Genomic DNA, 19,290 nt, shown 5'->3' with positions numbered 1-19,290 from the left:
AAGCAGGCCACCACGCTGGTTCATAGTTACATTTGTAAAATAAATGAGTCCTGAACTGAAATAGCAATAAGCCAAATTTGATTGTGCACATGAACCAGGCTTTTCTGAGCACTTTTGAAAATCTAATGATGCTTGGCTACTAGGAAGTAAAATGCAGCTTACTGAAGCTGTCTGCTCCTGCTTGCTGCTGTATTTTGTCTTCCAGATATCTGAAAACACTGAAGCATCATGCAAATGATTTTAATGGAAGGAAAAAAAAACTCACTAAAAAATAGTGTTTAACTACATTTTTTGTCTTAAGATAGGAAGGATTTCCACTTACCTAGTTCTCATGAACTAAATGCTCTATTTTCACTTTGGTGTGTATTATCCCTGTGTAAGGAGCAGAAAATACTTTACTTGAAACCACTTATGGCATTGAAGAATAAACATGTGGGCCTGTCTCCCTGTATTCATAAAAGTGAAGCCACAAGACTTAAATTCTACTAAAAGCTTAATTTCTAAAATAAGATTAGACAAGTTCAGCCTTGTATTTCAGAGAAGTATAAAAGAGAGCTTATTTAGTAAGGGCAGGACTTTTTGCTTTACCTGTTATTTGCCTCATGTCCTGCTTTTCTAAAGAAGTAGCAAAATTTTATGCTTCCCATCAACCACTCAGGAATTCAAGCACTGTCATTTTAGAATTTAGGGTTCAGCTAAAGAATTTCTATTTTTATCCCCTCATTTCATTATCTTACTCATCTGATATACAGCACTTTCAACAGTAACTTGCCCTTTCTCCTACTGGGAAAAGAGAAATGTAACAGTTCCTGCTGTAGAGTAGAGTTTGATAAAGACATTAACTTCAGTTCCATAGCACTAATCAAGCACTGCTTTGCAAAGGCTTATAAGAACTAACAAGAGGAGACTTCTTCACTTTTACTGTAAAATGCACACAACTGTCCAGTCCCAAACAGGAAGTAGAAAGTGAAAAGGTTATCTTGTCTGGAAAGGAAATTATTTATGTGGTGATATGATTCTATATTTTTGTGCTGAGTCAGTACTTTGTCTACAAATGGCCCTGATATTTCAAAAACCTCTCTGTAGATAATTAAAATTTGGCCATCACCTTCAATGACACCTAGATTCAAAAAGCATGTTGGGAAGCAGGAGCAGATATTCAAGTTCACATGGTAACCTTGAAGAGTCAAATGGGAATAATCAGTATCAGAATACACAAGGTCTGCAATGAATCAGGGAAATGACTCTGTAGTAACTATTTTACTGAACTGTGGTTGACCAAGCCCATTATGATTCTGACAGACATTTCTCTATTCTACTAAAGAGGACAGCTTTCTCAGATTATTAAACACCACCTTGCTTTAGCTACTTTGAATACTGCCAGCAGTGAAGCCCTGGCATTCACAAATGACGACTGTGTCCACATTCTTGGGACTGCACAATACATTATTTATTTTCAAATGAAAAATAAAATCTGAGTTCAATGAGATTCCAGTTCTCTGCCATCTGTTCTTTGTGGGAGCCATTAGAGGAAGGTCATGGCTGTAGACTCTCTCCTACACCTAAACCTTAGATAATGTTTTTTTCTCAGAAATATGCAAATAGAGCTTACACTACTTGCTGACAGGTTAAGGAAAGCAGGAAAAACCACAAGAAAAGCAAAACATGTTTTATTAAAAAAATACAGTTGTGAGTACCATTGTAATACATTTTTTTCACCTGTGTATGATCCCCCCCACAAAAAGCTAAGCACTTAGCAAAATGCAGACAACAATAACTTGTGAAACGGGAACCAAGAACAGGTTTCTTCAGCATTTCTATGTAATCACATGTGCAGTTATTTCATGTCCTAGAAGTAAGTATGTTTTCCTTTTCCCATTCCCAAGAAAACAAAATTATAATCTAAAGCAAGGGCTGTTTTTCCTAAATGTCCAAAGAATTGTATTATCCCCAGACTGTAAATCAGAAGACAGTGCACAGTAACCAAGTAGTGCCAGCAATATCATGAGGAAATTAAATGCCCACAATGCTTTTCAAAGAAAATATCAAAAAACTTAGTATTATTTAATTTCCAAACCATAGTTACCAAGAATTTTAAATCATCTTTTTCAGGCTTAGCTGAGAGCATCTGGTATTTTAATAATGAAAATGCCCTGCATGTATGGCAATTTGTGTTGTTGCACCTTTTATGAGGATCAAAGTATTGAAAAGATTCTTTAAACTATGGAAAACCAGTTATGTGCAGGAAATTGTGAGCTCAGGTGAAGAAGGAAGGAAAAAAGGTTCAGAAGATGATCTATCAAGAGCTAGCTATGAAATTCATGATGGTCATAGACCTAAAGTGCTTTACCTGAAAGATACATTTAATTAAATGAAATCTTTGAAACACACATTTGCCTAGAGAAGGTAGAAACTTTGATGTTTAAATAAATACCTCACTATCTAGTCACATATACAGAATCTATTCAATATTTTTTATGCTATAATAATTTTTTTAACTTTCTTAAATTTTTCCTGTGTTACAACAATATAGAAGATTGCCATCACACAATAAATACAAAAAAAATTATATCCCCTTCAATATATAGAACACAGAACATTTGAGCTGACAAATCTTCACAATAGAGGGAAAAAGTCTTCCTCTGTTCTCTCTAGGTCTTCTCAATTTGCATATCTGTAACAGGAAGAATTATATGAAAAAATTATTAAATTACAAAATGATGAACACTTCACAGTTTTGCACCCCTTTCCTAGAGTATGAAGGTACCAAAAAGTTTCCTTCATCTAAAATTAAATTAATTAAAAGATCAAACAGGAAAATATGATCATGGGAGTAAATAAAAGTGGTAGTTCAAACATACACCAGTGTGGGAAGTGCTCTTTAGCAAATACAGTGAGATTGCTGTTGCTCAGGTCCCCCTTTCTTTCAAAACCTTTTAAAATTCTTTTAAATACATTTAGTGCTCCCTCTGTCAGTATTCCCAGTGGCATATCCCCAGACCCTAACTCTTGTGCTTGGACATCTACACCTGCAGGACCAGCAGGCTTACCTGAAAGTTTACTGTAGTAAAGTGTAGCAGGGAGGGATTTGGGATGCAATTAATTGAAGTGCTTTAGAAGTCAGCAAGAAAGTGAGAGAAAAACTTCAATAATTTCACCCTCCTGTTCCACACCATAGGATGTTTCACAGATTTGAGATATTTGATTCATATATTTTCTTGCTTTGTTGAGAGCGAATCACACAGCTTGAGACCTGCTCAAGTAGCTGTGACAGGTTCCTGTCCCCTCCTTCACTGCCACCACCACCCTTACAGATATGCACGAACAACTCTTTCCATAGCAAAAGCGCAAGCTGGGAAAAGCGACTGGTTTGGGGTTTTATATATCTCCACATCACATTTTCCTTCGTATATCTTTCTATTTTAAAAACTAGATTCATTCTTTGATGTAACGAACAGTACACAATGAGTTATGATGGTGAGTTTGTAAGACACAGAATGCAAAGCTCTAATATCTCTTGAAGGCTCTGTCTGTTGAAACAAGAGGCTAAATAAACCAGTCCTTAATCAATGCTCCAGTGACCAGGATGGTTTATGCTGTGTAAAATTTGCTACTAATTTTTCCTTCATCATTTATACTTACATTTCAGCTCTCTGTCTTCAAAAAAAGCATCTCTGCAGTTGTGTGTATCCTTATCTTTTGCAAGTTCTGTAAGCAAAGGACATATATATATGCAGCAGTGAGCATAGCTTAAACTTTTCCTATAGTGATAGATCTGTGTTAGAAACTGCCACCTCAGGCCACTCAGGATCTAGAGTGACTTGAATGTAGAGCAAGGGATGAGATTAGCAGTAAATGCTGTTTCTGTTTGAGCAAGTACTCTCAAGAGAGCTTTTCTTCAGAAAAATGCCAATAGCCAGCATGAACCAGTTTTCACACAGCAATTTAATTTGTGGTGGTCTCCAAATACCCATACCACAACTTAAAAGTAAGTCAGCCAGTAACCATCTTGACAGGCAGCAAAAGGATTTTAATCTCTTCACTCCTGCTGTAAATATTAAGTCTCTTTTCTTCATTTCCTTCAATAGCACCTGTCATGGTGGTGCTGGCCTTCCACTAAGCTTTGCTCATAGTAAATAGCATCAATATCAACACAGAAACTAAAGCTTCCCCGAGTTTCTCTCAAGGGGGCCAAACTCTCGGTCACGAATGTTGTGACAAAGACTCCCAAATGCATGCTACGATACTGGAAAAAACAGAGGAATGTGCCAACACAGTTCAAATTGCAGCAAAAAGTCTGCACATCAGGATGTGATGCCATTCTGAGCTATTACGGTCCAGGGAGCCTGTCCCATCCTATTGCAGACTTTCCAAAACACAATATACTGCTCTGTCCTTTTCTTGTGCATATCAGGAGTGCATCAGTTCCTGGAACAAGTATGCTTTTCATTCCTTTTGAAAGGATGACACAGTCGTGAAAAGCCATTCTTCAATTGTAATTTATAGTTGTTATGTAAATGAAATGTAGAAAGCATTATAAAATAGAATTTAAATCTCCATTTGGTTGTCACCATTACAAAGTTAATTCTCAAGCAAGAGAATTTCTTATTTCCACAAGAATCACACTCTGCTAGATTTATGTCGTATGTACATACTTGCTATTGATGGACTCGCCACAGGTGTTCTGTTGCCCTTATTTGCTCTAGCTGAAACAAAACAAAACAAAACAATTTAAAAACAACCCAAAATACTTGCCTTAGATCTATTGAGGAGATTAAACACATTGGTGGGAGGGGCACACATCACATAGCCCATTACATTACAAATGTAATAACAAATTACATTTGTTCTCAAAATACTAATTTTCTTCCAAAACTCTAAAATAAATTCTTCGGTACTCCAAATCTGTTGGTTTCCTTTCCAACCTCCTTTTCTTGTTTCTAAGCTGGAACTCCATTGATACTATGCACTAACATCACTGGAAAATACTTGTTCAAATGGTTTCCCACTGCATCTTTTCACCCAGAATTTGAACATATCAGAAAACAGGGAACAGAAAGGCGATCATCTTCTCAGTGCTTTTTGAGGGGAAAAATGCTCACATTCTGGGAAGATTCTGTTCTGAAATGATCACTTGTCCAGTAACCCAGGACAGCTTAGGATTCAAGATAAAAACTTATTGTCACTTACAGTGTAAACTTACAGCTTAGCTTTTGAATCAACTTGTAGTTTATCAAACACACACACACTCACACGTGTATGTGTGTATAGATAGATATGAAAGCTAATGTGATGTGCATTATCACACACACACACAAACAATAAATCTTAGTCAAGCAACCTAGGAAACTTCTGACCTTCAGTGAAATCCCCAGTGGGATTCTTTTGAGCAGTCAAGGATTTTGCTGTCCCTTCTTCCACTTTCATGTTCTCCTCCTATTCCTATTATGTTCTTAGGGCAAGTAAATTCTTATACTTGCAGGATTATCTGCAGTCCTCTTGCAGCCTGTTAGAATCACCTGCAAGCCTGTTAAGCTTATGAATACTTTTCTCAGGACTTTTCCATAGCCACCCCCCTCCCCCACCCCACCTATGAAAGAAAAATAAATTAACACTACTTCTTTCAGTTTAAGTAACAAGTTTAAAACTTTTTTTCCTTTATTTTGGGTGCTAGCTATAGTCTTTTCATACTCAGACAACCTACAAATTATTTCTTCAAGTTTTTCTTTTGTTAGCTAGCAAGTGAAAACAAATTATTGCCAAACGCTTTAGCTTTTGTACATACTGTGATGCTGAAAATATCCAATCTTAATTCAGGAAGTGAACTGAGAAAGCTCAAAACTTATTAAGGTAATCAATGAAATATTCACTTAAAAAAACAGGTGCTCTCACAGTTCAGTGCAATTATCTATTTCAGAGAATGCAGAATAAGAACCACTAAAAAACCTCCAGTATCCTGTCTGCTATCAGCATTCTGGTCCCCAGTCAAAAAGGAAGACACAGAACAGGAGCCTTCAATTCCCAATAGGTAAAAAATAAGTGCTTTGATGATGCAATAGATTAGACACTAATCTTACTGCTTACATCCTTACCTATAGGAAAGATTAACAAACATACATGGCTAAGTGGGGTTTGTGAGGGGTTGACAACCTGTTTCCCTCTGTCAACTTGCTACTATCTACTCAAGCCCAGTAAAGAAAGAGAAATAAATTACATGGTAAAAAACCGTCTCATTCCACTCAGTGAGGATGAATTAACAAAGCAGATTGATAATAACTGAGACACTCTAAAATAAATAATTTGCATACCTTTTCTTATGCAGAGCAGAAACAGAAGCACTGATCCAACAAAAGCAGTTGCAATGAGAGTTGCTCCAACAAAGCGTCTGCTCTTAGTCTGGAGAATGCCTTCAGTTGAATCTTCAAGAAAAACAGGTGGGAGATAAGACATTACTTAATTGCATAGGATCCTCCCTTTGCCTTTCATTTTCATTGTATTATTTTTGCTATGAGCAATTAAGACATAATAACAACTTTATAGATTGCGTCTAAGGTCAGGTGTTAATGGTGTACATAACACTTTTTTCAAATAAGGTGGGGGGAAGATAGAACATATTAATATTTTTCTCTGTTCTCTGCATTCCATGTGATAGTGCCTTTGATCCCATCAGAATCCTGCTTGTCAGAGTGTTACAGCTGCCTTAGTTTCCCATCAGGATTACACGAAAAAGGTAATTGAGAAAGAGGACACAGCTCCTTTCATCTGGTAATGATTGCTCCAGATGGAAAGGGTAAGTGGTCTCCTTGAATCCCAGATATTTTTCTTGTTAAAATCAGACTTGCCCATCGAAAGAATTACTTGGTTTTCTCACTCTAAACATGGCTGTTTCAAACCCTTGTTGTGTCCAAAAAGCGTGACTGCACAGGTGTTCTTAAAACTAGACGGTGAACTGCATCAGGGAAATGACCTCAGTAACAGTCTGACAAAGAGAAATACTGGTTTTGAGTTCGATTGGGTCTCCTGTCTGGTTGAAAACATATCAGGCTACAATGCAGAAAAGAATAATCAAAAGCAAAAGCAGAAGAGGAGCTGCCCAGTTAAAAGGTTTAATTAGGAATTGTATTGGTCTTGTCCATTTAGGAGTTTTCCTTGAATTCTGACTTTATGAGGGAAAAAAAATCTGTATACAAGTACTTAAATTTAAATATGCTCAAAGCAAAGGCTGTAGTGGCAGGAAAAGACCATATTGTTTAAGTTTACGTGACAGTAATCATCAACAAACTAGAATAATCTTGGAAGATGGAAGGATTTAATTTTCAGATGCTGAGTTACATGTCTTCCAAATAATGGAACTTTTAAAAGATTGAGATTCAATTTCCAGATACCTGTAGGTCACACAAAATTCCTGTCTTTAAATTCTGACCATACATGCATGATGAACATGTTAGTATGGTGAAAGTATACATTAATAACAAAACTTAATGACACAGGTATTTCTGTCTAGCCTCTTCAAAATTTGGAAAAAAAACCAAATCATAGCTAATTCGACTAGGACAAAATTACATTAGCACCTTGAAGTGTATTACCATAAATGAAATTCAGAAGTGTTACCTGCTAGGTGTAAAATGGCAGTTGTATTTTCTTGCAGCTCTTTATTCCAGAATATACAGTAAAAAATGTCATCAATTCCACTTTTGATTGTGAGGGTACTTGTCACACGGTACAACTGGTCATTTGCAGTTTCAAATTTTGTGTTTGCCTTATAAGTCAAATCTTCGTAGTTTCTATTTTGCCATATCACTTCAGCTGCTGGGTATCCTTCTGACTGACATGTCAACTTCCATTCGTTGTGTCCTGTGCTCTCCACTCCTTGGTTTATAATTCTGTAAGGAGCTAAACAATTGGGGAAAAAAATCATTTCCAATAGGAAGCTAGAAGAACAGCCTGTATTAAAGGAAAGACACCTTTTCTTTTTCCCCAGCCCCCAGGGTCAAGTTTCAGCTTGGATTTTGACAGGAAAGGTAAGTAACACTATTGAGTCTGTAACTGGAGGTACAGGATTTATTACAAATTTGATGTGGTTTAGAAAGCTCATTAGGCTTTATGGTCTTTGTACTCTACACATGATTTGCAACCTGATTCCTTACATGTCATGGCAGGTTTAAAGGACAGAGCACAGATTCAACATAAACAGAAGCCTAAGTTACACAGCTGTGCAAGCACCATCAGATAGCCCCTGTCTCCAATTAGGTTTCTTTTAAGTGCTAATCCAGATATATCTTACTTCAGGATCTCCTCTGAAATCTTTTAAGAGTATCACAATATTGAACCTCTGATAGCAGCATACACACCCTTAACTTTCAGGTGGATTGTCTTGTAGTCAGCTCCCCCATAGGCAACAACACAGCGGTAAATTCCTGCATCTCTGAGCTTCACGTCAGTGATCTGAAGGACAGACTGTCCCAAGTTCAGATTCTCTTTCAACAATTTTATTCTTCCCTTAAAGTCATTGTGCTGATTTTTGAGGTCTTCCTCTCCTTTGCGAAGTACATAAACCTGCTTCAACTCATCTTTCTTATCCCAGCTGACACTTAAGTCTCTAAACTCTAACTTCCCATTCACTGGAAATGTGCATTCCATGGTCACATTGTTCCCACGTTCCACAATGCAGAGTGACTGAGGAGCTTCAACTGTGAATAAAGCTGAAAAACAAAATTTGGAAGAAAACTTAGTTTTTAAATAATACACCTAATCTTTAAAGTCATGTCTTACCATATCCATAGGAAATTTTAAGGACCAAAGTACATTCTCTGTTCTGAAAAGTTAAACATTTTGGTATGTAGTTGTCCAAGTATGTGATAAAACACAAGACCTCTGCTGTATACACACACAATGGGCACTCACATCTGCAGACACCTGCTTTGTGTACACACACAGTGTGATGCTGTACTAAAAACAGTGAACTGTATATGCACAGCCATCAGCTGTTGCTTTGAGAAAACTCTGTTGTGGTAACAGGCAAGTGTTAGCAATGGGAATGTTCTTTTTATATAAATGCCAATTGTTTTTTACGCACAATGTTAAAGAATACACAACATTTCCCAGGTCTGATAGAGTCTAGAAAACCTTTGGTGTAATGCTAATGGTACCTTGTTTGGAAAGGTGCCTCTGCTGGAACACTGACAGGGATTTTAACCTGGCCCCATATCAAAATACATGCATCTGGTTTAATGTAAAGCTATGCTTCGGCCTTTTCACTTAAAACATTAAGGGAAAAAAACTCAAATGCTAGCAGCTGAAGGAAAACTGGAGAAATTAACATTTCTGTGCTTATACATGGAAAGAAAACACACCAAAATTGTTCTACTGCTTTTTACGGCTTCTTACCATTTAGGAAATGCCAGTAGAATAAAAATACATACAAAAACAAAGGCCTTCCCATGATGCAGATGGAACCTAAACCAATAAAAAAATAAGACAAATATAAATAAATACTCATTTTCTGAGTTGCACTGTCAAATACACTTCATAGCAATCCACACAAATAATTGGACAGGAGACACTGGATCCCACCCTATTTAAGAACAGGATGAAACTACACCCAGTAGATAATCAGGCAGAAATCTTCCTGAATGGGTGGGTCCAGGAAAAACATCTTACTTTATTTGCTTTAAACATCTGTTCTTGACAGATGGCTAAATAAATCCTTTATCATTATCTGTTGATAAGTGAATAAGTACTCACAAATACCCAGTTGTAGCCTAACTATAACAGGGAATGTTGCTCCCATTAGGAGAATGAAAGAATTTTCTATACTGTCAGTGCAGGAAATAGAACTTGGTTCTTCCCCACCTGTTCATTTTATTTTAACATACTGTGAATACACCCTGCTTTTTTACCCTGGTCCCACAGTACATACCAGAAGGCTCACAAAGTTACATATATTGTGAAAACAATTCATGAGGTGGTTCATTTCATAACATGTATTTACACATTAACAACTATGAATCAACCGTTCACACAGTAGTGCCTTTGTAAAACAGTGACAAAGCCAGTCAATCAACAAGCAGAATCTATTGCATTGAATTTCTGCTGCTTTACATCTGAATACAAAAGTCATTTCCCTTTTCTGTCAAAAGTTTTTCCCCTCTTTACTGATATAGGCTTTATAGTCCTACACAACATTTTAACATTTTAAAATGCTTATTAATATCGACTCATACATTTAATCTTAACACACCCACTGCTTTTGGCAAGTCTGTATTTTAAGCCATAAACGCAGAAAATGGTAATTTTTTTTTAAATAAAGTTCTAATTTTGGACCCACAAACATCCACCAAAATAAGGAAGGATTGCCTTTAGCTATTTTCTAGTGGTAGTTTCAGAATCTGTATAAGAAATTAGACAACTGTAACACTCATGACACTTCCTAACTGATGAAACTCTATCTTGACTGCCATTCTTCACAATTTTTATGTTTCATCCTTCCTTCTCTGATTGTCAACTTTATGATGACAGTGAAAAAACAGTTTTGTCTTGAATTCATAAGACACATGTGCCCTTACTGTGCTGTGGCTTAAGGGAACTAGACTCCTTCTAACAATTTGATTCAAGTTACTTCTTTTCCTCAGAGTGCTGCTGCCTGATCCCAATCCCAACAGCTGATTTGCAGCAAGCAATGCATATGGAGCTGAGAAAGGAAGGCAATCCATTACATTGTTAACAATGTAAGCATAGTCTAAAAATAGGCACAGGAAAAATTCAAAGAAGACTCTCAGGGTGCAAGATCTGATTAACTGATAAATCCTAGGCTTCAAAAAGTAGTTAGGTACCAGCCTTACTCCTTAGCCACAAGTGATGTCCTTGAAAGCACTAGAAAATTGCAGCCCAATCCTGTGGGTCCCCAAGAGTTTCTCTGAATGTCTATGCATCAGTATGCCTCCATCATGATTCCCCTGCTAGAGTAACAAGCACTCCAGAGCACCAATGTAAAGCTTCTCCAACGAGATAGAGGTATACCCATCACACAAAACTACCATAATCACCCTTACTCTGGAGACAAGCCTACCACTGAGACTGACTGGGTATTGTGCACTCCCGCTATCAGAAGGACCAGAGTTGCAGCACACTCAGACTCAAAATACTTTCTTTTTTTTTTTTTGTTTTAAAGTAGTGGCTGTAGACTGCTCTTAACAAAGCAGAACTGCTTGAACTAGTACACTGCTTGGAACAAACAGTATGTGCTCTACAGTCAGGAAAGATACCCATACTCCTGCCTGCAACCCCTATCCACCTTTTTAACAGGAAAACTAAGTATTGGCATGATGTCCAGGAGGGGTGCTCTGATCAACTCCTGGAAGACAGACAGCAAGTTAGCTTTTATAGTCCCAATACCCATGTTTATGTCCTACAATTGCTGACACTTATTAGAATGCCTTCTCCCACTGTAGAGGAAAACAAGCTTTACAATACACAAAACAAAGTATGACTATTACTTACAAATTTCCTCAAGACTGAGAAAGTTTGCAGCTGTATTCAATTTTTCACTTTCAGAGGGAAAAAAATGCAGGTCCAGGTCAAATCCAGGTGCACATGCAAAAAGAAAACCACTTCAATAACCATTATAGAACCTTCTCTTGTTTTACCCTGAGCAGAAGAATCCTCTGGATAGTTTGAGATCTTGACATCAATCAAAGTCCTTTACTAAAGCTTGCTATTTTTCTTACAGTACCTACCACAGTGTCTTTTCTGTCCTCCTGCCAGCTTCCAACATCTGTGGAAGTTTTTTAAAAGCAAATTATATTCTAAACTGTACAAATTGCTCCTCAGTACTGCTGCTGCACGTTTCTGCCACAATCAAATGAAAAGGACAGGAAAAACCAGAACTATCTATCAAAAGACTTCATGTGACAACTTAAATGTTGATGTAAGTACACCTACTTCTTTAGGAAACTTCCCCATTATTGGAAAGTTCCCCAGCAGGGAAAATTCTGTATTGCTAACTGTGGTTCACTGTAACCAAACAGACAAATGCTGCAAAAATTTGAACATAAAATGCCATAGGCATTTTAAAAACACATAATCTAATCAAAGCTATGTGTAAGCACTAGTCCTTGGAATACCAATTGCAGGTGGTCATCCATCTACACATACTCAGGGTCCCTAGATTATAAATCTCAAGCCACACCAAAAAGCTGCTAACAACTAGAACTTTCCACACAATTTTCTCATGTCCGTAAAGGTCATAGGAATAGAAATAACATAGGAATAACAGGAAAAACATTTCCTACCCTCCTCTTGCAAAGACAGATATCCTCTTCCCAAGATTTAGACGCAGTGAAGGCCACTTGCCTTGCTACTGTGTAGTGAAAAAAGAGTTCTTAATCCTATGTACTACGCTAGCAAAAAAAATAGAGAGTACTGTCTTTTTCATTTTCTTGATTCTAGAAGTCCTTTAAGAATACAAAACCACCCTCCCCACTCAAGCATTAGAAGCAAAAGGATGAACTCACATTAACTTGTAGACTGTAGAGGGAGAACCGAGTCAACAGCACAAAATACAACTCTAACCATATGTTTCAGTGTAAATTCCTTCTCTTAAGTTGTCTTCACACACATCAGAAAAAGGTTGAAATCCTCAGAGTTAAAACACTGTAAAATGAACGCTCTAAAAATTTTCACTGTTTTCTTCTTTCCACTTGACAGCCTGCTCACAGTATCTGTCATGGAAGAAAAAACACGTAATGTACAAAACTGATAAGGTTCATGGTTTTACTTGATGTGTGAGATGAATGTGGAAACCGTGGTATATAAAATAGCTGAATGTAACATTTAGGTTGTAACAACCTGAAACTACTTTAGGAGATTGAGGAGGTGGATATTCTCAGTAGGTGAGACCGATAAATGTTAATTTCCACTGGTTTTTTTTGCTGCTGTTAAAAACAGGCTAAATTATATTGAATCAGTAAAGAAAAAAAAAAAAAAAAAAAGGTGTAACAAACTGAAACACATTTATTAGATACCGTGAGATCACAGAAGCCACCTTTCAATGCAGTGACCTTTCAATGTCAGGAAATTCAGGAAATTAGTTACTGCTTTTTCACTGCTTACCTTGAAGTCACAGGGTTGCATTTTTCATGTAAATTTTTAGCAGCAAATAAAGGACCAGGAGAGATGGTGCTTTGTTTTGTTAAGTTTCTTTTTGTTCTTATTGTTTATTTTTGTTGTTTATACACATATACTCCTATATATATATACACACATACACATCTACATGCACACCGCACAAGCACATTTTACTGCACAGTTCTACACTGCTGTGGTGGAATTTGAGTTTTGGGGTTTTTTCACCTGTTTTACCGAACTTCCCAGACACCTATCTCACTCAGTCCTGCCTGCCACCGGGCATTCCCAAGCAGACGCCTGCAGGGAGCACGCCCCCGGGCAGGCTCGGGTGGCCGCCGGTGCCGTGCTCACCTCAGGCCGGTGCAGCACCGGGACGGGCTCCGGCCGCCGGCAGCCCCGCGCCCCGCACTGCCGCCGTCCGGCTCCTCCCAGCCTGGCGGCTCCTCCCTGCCTGGGGCTCTCTCCGCGGCCGCCGCAGCTCTGCAGAGCGGAGCGGAGCGGAGCGGAGCGGAGCATCTCCCGCCCCATCTCAGACAGGCCTCGGTGGGACCAGCTGTGCTACACCCCGGCCCCGGCCCCGGCCCCGGCCCGGCCCCCCCGCTGCGGCTGCGCCGGGCGCGGCAGTGCCGAGAAGTGCTCCCCGCCGCGGCCCTTCGCGGAAGGCCGTGCCGAAAACCCCCGTTCCGTGCTCCTGCGCCTCACCTTTCCCAGCGCTTCAGCCGCGGCGGAGCCGGGAGTTCTCTAGGCAACTTCTCTGTTCCTGAGAGCCGCGACCTCTAAACAACGAAACCAAAAGCGACATCAGTACTGCCTCACCCTGCGTCTGTTGCCTGTCCTTAATCCTTTCTTTTCAACATGGTGAGATCATTTATTGTAAATGGATCGCTTCCACTTTCTGAACGAATGCATTTCCATTATTCATGCGGAGGACTGGAAATGACACAGTATCCAGGATATCCATGAAGTCCCGGAGCTATGTCCTGCTTCTCCAGAGACAAAGAAGTAATTTCTTTTAATAGCTCTGTTCCCTGCCACTTGAAGAGCCTTCTGGGAAACAACCTCCAATTTAATGATAATACAACCTGGACATTCAGTGTTGTGTGTAGTTTTTATGCTGCGATAATGTTTCTTATGTTATGAAACATAACAAGATCAGCCATAACTTTTCTGCGAGAAAGCAACCCTGAAATAAGAATATTACTCAGGACATTACCAAAGAACCAAAGAGTGGTTATGAGAGTGTTTTACTAATGAGTGTATTTACAGGGTAAAATATAAATCAAATACAAAATTGTGATACGTGGTAGCATAGACGTCTAAGAAATGTGTACTGAAGGAGGGGAAGGACACCGAAACCCCTGTGCTCTCTATACCCTAAGCATCAGGTACTGCCACCTGCAGTATGAAGTTAATGGTTTTGTGGGCCATAAGACAGCAGGTGTTTGAGAAACCACAGGAATCCCTACCTGGAAGCCATCAGGTTTTCTGTTGATACAGCACATTGATGTGGAGGTTTTTAGCAGCAATCGGTTTAATTGTGTTCAAATCTTCCAAAAACACATAACATGAGTCCCTCAGAAAGGAGAATGTAGATATTAGGTTATGCAATAAAAACTCCTCTGCACATGCCTCAGACAGACAGACAAAGAGTGCTGTCCCTGTCGTTTCCAGGCCCTTCCCATGGGATATCAGCCCAACAGAGACATACCTCCACAAGCACAGGGAAGCACAGAGGTCTCAAGGCAGGTAGGAGCCCAAACAGATGACTTAGAGGAAGCTCATATTTTAAGAAGCTTCAAATTGTTTAGCAATAAACATGTAAAGGACAAATTTAGTTACACAACTATGTGGTGTACATGAGTTACAAAAGAGTCATAAAACCAGACAAAACAATCGTAAGCCAAGCTATGAAGTTTCTTTTCAGTAAGAACAAAAAATGACTGCAAAAACATTCCCAGAATGAAGTGGAAGCTTCTAGTTTATGATAAATGCTTTAAGTTAACTAAGAAGACCAGTAACATAGGGACTTCCCCTACAACAAACAAAAAATGCTGTGTCAAAGCTACAGGCTTATCTTAGTTCTGTGTAGCTGCTAGGATTTTCCTTCACACAGTTTCTATTTTCAAAAGTCAAAGAGTAAAACAAAAAAATAGGTAAAAATCTACAAGGTTGCAATAATCTTTCTTCATTAATGTAAAATATTAGAAGTCTGGATTGTTTTGCTGAACATTCATTCCTAAAATGTAAAAGGAAAAGTTACTCTTACAAGTTAAATAATTAGTTATTATGGGGTTAAAATGTCTTATGGTCATCTATGTTTACAGTCAGTACACTTCTGGCATACTTAAGTAAATATACTGTAAAACAAGGAAATTGGCTTGCTAAATACTACAAATTCAGGACATTGGTCTTCAATTTATTTCTTCAGTTTCTTTCAAACTAACTGTTTTGATTGATAAATTTTGGAATTCAATTTTGTAGATAATCTTTCAATTTCAATTAAATCAGTCAGGCAGACTGATACAGATACAGCCTACTTTCCAGATACTAGTTCTGCAAGCTATCTCTAGCATAATATGTTTCCTTCTCAACCTGGATTATATAATTGATGAGAATAATGAATTGTTTAACATTCAAGTCATTATGGTAGAATTCAAACTGATTCATCCAAGTGCATTACATATAAAGATAAGAGGAAGAACACTTTCTTTCTTTCAAATATTTCTTCTAGTTCTAGTTCTGTGTTCCTCTTTCTTCCTCGTCATGTAAAAATCACAAATAAATTACCTAATAAATATCTGCATCAGCTCAAATTATAACTATTTCAGTTTTCACTTGACTCTTTTTTTTTAAAATTAGGTATCACAGTCAGCATTTCCAAGGTTCAATAATTTTTGGACCAGCTCTTTGTGGAGAAAATAGGCCTTATAATTTAAATATTATTTTAAAAAATATGACAAGAACAAGGGAGACATGATTGCCTGTCTAATGGATACCAGATTTGTGTTACTTTGAAATGTCTTGATCACTTTGCATGGCCCTTTTTTAATGGCAGCAATACCTGTTGCTTTCTGGACTAGAGAAATACTGCCTACCTCCAGAAATGCTGACAATCTAACAGCACTGTGCAATATATGATGCTGTCTGATTTTTAACTCTCCATACCATGACCTGACAGACTGAGAATTAGAACAGGAGAGGCTATATCCCCCAGTGTGGTGCCATGAATATTTACAATATCAGTGAAATCACATAATTCAAGCCACAAGTGGTACCGACCAAGAGAGGCAAGAGCTGCAGCCCCTGCTGCAAGTGGGCTCCTGCCAGTGTTTGAAGTCTGATGTAGCTCAAACCAGTCTCCCTTCCACAGGCAAGAATCACAGTGGTTTCTTATGCCCTATGGAAACTAATCTCCATTCTCCATGCACCTTCTTAAGTCCTAGATCCTTTCTTCAGAAACCTGTACTGTTTTTCTAGCAAAAAGTCACAGTTCTGTTCCTCCACCTCTCCCTTTGCTGTTCCTGTATTATTGAAATCTGCTGCCCCATGGTGCTAACCCCTCCACAGAAAGCAGGTCTCTGTGACACAGAGGTTTGCCAGGGCTGCACTACAGAGGTCTACTGTACTCTGAAACTCCTTTCTCCTCGAGGAAAGATTTGGACAGACCAAAATGGTTTGCTTGGTTGCAACGGGCTTGGCGGGTGAAGTGGATGGTATCTTTGGTAACCTGCTTTGAAAGAATGTTATAGTCTCACAAATTTATCAATCACAATTCTCTCTGATGAAGTCTTGTTAAATACCTGTCAGTGCCTGCCAGTGCAGTAGTGCCATCTTGAGTGGAGCTGGGGTATACCAATAAGTTTCTACCCTGGTTCTCTGCTGCATCAGAGATCCAGGAGAGAAATTAAATACTGGTTGAATACTTCAAAAAGTCACAGACTTTTTCAAAATATCACTACAATAATTCAAGTTCTTGGAAGTTCTTTACTTCAAGTTTTTATTTCAAGTAAAAACGCTAAGCAAGCTTCCACAAGAGAAATTTTTTTTTTCCTTACTTTTTTGTTATTTTTGCTCTACCAGTAAAAACAAAAAAGGAAAAATGGAAAGACAGCTGTCTTGGTATTTTTTAAACCAAACTATTTGGAAAATGCCTGAATTTAGAAAATAAATATCGTCAAAAACAGCATTTGCAAATCAAGATATCAGCAAATTGAAGGAGTAGACAGTTTCTGGAAAAATATTAATTCTTGCAGTAAGACAAGATGTCAAATTATACTGTGAGGTGGTGTTCAAAGTGCTTTGTATCCTCACAGACTCAAGTTGGAAAACTGAACGAGATACTCTTTAGTGCCAAAAGAATTCTGGATATTAGAGCATGCTGTTATTATCAGGGCTGTAGATTTGATCCCCATATTGGCCATTCACTTAAGAGTCAGACTTGATTATCCTTGTGGGTCTCTTCCAACTCAGAATATTCTGTGATTTTGTAATTCTAGCACTTATTTGTATCACTGTTTTAAAGGCCAACTGACAGAGCATAATTTCTGACTCAGTATTTTTAAGTATGAAAATTTAGTTAAAAATACTGAGTCAGAAATTTAAGTATGAAAAGTATGAAAATTTAGTTTCTTTGGATTTCAAAGCCAGCCTGTAATTACGGATGATGATGTCATGAAAACATTCTGACACATGATGAAAGGTGGAGCAAGATAAGAAGCTTTAAGCAACAAGTTCATGTGAGTTCATCCTTTTGCTTCTAATGCTTGAGGGAGGAGGGGGGAAGCTTGGAAACCTACTTTGAAAAGTACATTTATGTTGAAGTTGAGCTGTGTTACTGAGCTGTTCTTAACACTGCAGTGTTAAGAAACATGTATATGTTAAAGTGAATATGTTATAATGGAGTTGCTAAAACATGGATCTTATACTCTTAAAATATATGAGTTAAATATGTTTCAACTCTCCCACCATTAAAAAATCTTTTGAACAGTTCTTTCTTTAAGTTCAATCAGGTAGCTGCAGCTGAATTTTTCTAGAATCCTCAGAATAGGGCATGGGGATGTTTTATTCCCTCTCATAAAATAAGAAAATAACAACAGAGAAAAAGGAAAACCATTTTGATTAGGGCTCAGAAAGTTGTGCTGAACAGACCTACAGTATAGCACTAGCTTTCTGATTTATTGTAAATATCTTGTAACTTACTCATAATATTTATATGCCAAGTGCTGGAATGCAATCTGCAGGATTTAGCTGGAGTCCGTTCCTTTAGTTTTGCATTTAAATTGAACACAAGTAAAATTTTTAGAATGTTTAAAGTAGTGATGGAAGAACTTCCAATTTACTAAATTGCCAGTAGATGGCGTATTCTAGTTTATAAAGCAGTGTGCAGTAGTGGGTTTTGTAGGATCACAAGTAAACTCTGAATGTGACCTAAGAAGAAGAAACATAGCTTCAAGAAAGATTGTATAATAAAAGAGTGGATAACTCTTAAGTGTTCAAGGAAGAGCAACCGTTTGCATGACTTGAAGACATAATTTTCTGTCTGTGCTGTGTTACATGTTTCTTAGATGCAACCACAAGTTTTGTGTTCAATTTTTTACCCCCTCCTGCAGAGAGGTGCTCCTCCCACCCCCAAGGTTTTTGGAAATCCAAATAACAGGAAGATTTTCAGTTTGACAGATTGATAGTGAAATTACAGTGGAAGCTTGCTTCACAAACTGCTTCTCTGTTGGGTAAATAAAGTTGAGGAAAGTGCTTGAATTCAAGCTAACATTTGTAGAGGTAGCTGCAGAGTTTGAATGCCAGTCTTTGCCTTGGCTAGTTCTAGCTCAAATGCCCAGGCATTTATAAAAAACAAACTTTGAAAGCATGTACAAAAATGCCCTTTCAAAATTATACATAAATGTCCAAAATTTTTGCAAGTTGTTCTTCAGGAACTTCCCCTCACGGAATTTCTTCTTTTTGACAATAGTTATGCTGACAATAGTATATTTCTTTCTAGCACTACAAACACCTGATCATCTCCGATTCCTACTGTGTTTGCAGACACATCTGCCATGTTAGAAAATCCCCGTCTTTTGAAAATACATGAAGTGTACAGCTGAATTGGGTGTAAAAGATTCAGTGGGGGCAGGGGAGAGAACTAAATTTCATGTGATTAGGGGATGG

At 38.0% G+C, this 19,290-nt stretch overlaps 1 protein-coding gene across 4 annotated transcripts; it reads right to left on the bottom strand.

The window, feature by feature from the left end:
• Positions 1-1,643: 1,643 nt before the first annotated feature.
• CD274 (CD274 molecule) lies at positions 1,644-14,135 on the bottom strand. 4 transcript variants are annotated; one of them, XM_074533002.1, is made up of 11 exons: positions 13,828-14,135; positions 12,513-12,719; positions 12,291-12,358; positions 11,500-11,546; positions 9,388-9,456; positions 8,352-8,702; positions 7,612-7,893; positions 6,309-6,419; positions 4,656-4,706; positions 3,643-3,708; positions 1,644-2,674 (listed from the first exon to the last, which is right to left on the bottom strand). In XM_074533002.1, the coding sequence occupies exons 5-11, from the start codon at positions 9,440-9,442 to the stop codon at positions 2,652-2,654; spliced, it is 939 nt and encodes a 312-aa protein (XP_074389103.1). In that variant the 5' UTR covers positions 9,443-9,456; positions 11,500-11,546; positions 12,291-12,358; positions 12,513-12,719; positions 13,828-14,135; the 3' UTR covers positions 1,644-2,651. The 4 variants fall into 4 exon arrangements, with proteins under 4 accessions (XP_074389103.1, XP_026650062.1, XP_005488228.2 ...); XM_026794261.2 differs by having other exon boundaries at positions 11,500-12,358; XM_005488171.4 differs by lacking the exon at positions 12,291-12,358.
• Between the last annotated feature and the right edge of the window lie 5,155 nt (positions 14,136-19,290).

The sequence above is a fragment of the Zonotrichia albicollis genome, chromosome Z (assembly GCF_047830755.1).
Source record: "Zonotrichia albicollis isolate bZonAlb1 chromosome Z, bZonAlb1.hap1, whole genome shotgun sequence".
NCBI lineage: Eukaryota > Metazoa > Chordata > Aves > Passeriformes > Passerellidae > Zonotrichia > Zonotrichia albicollis.
Note: the sequence above shows the minus strand (reverse complement) of the source record. Positions and strands in the feature narration are given on the sequence as shown.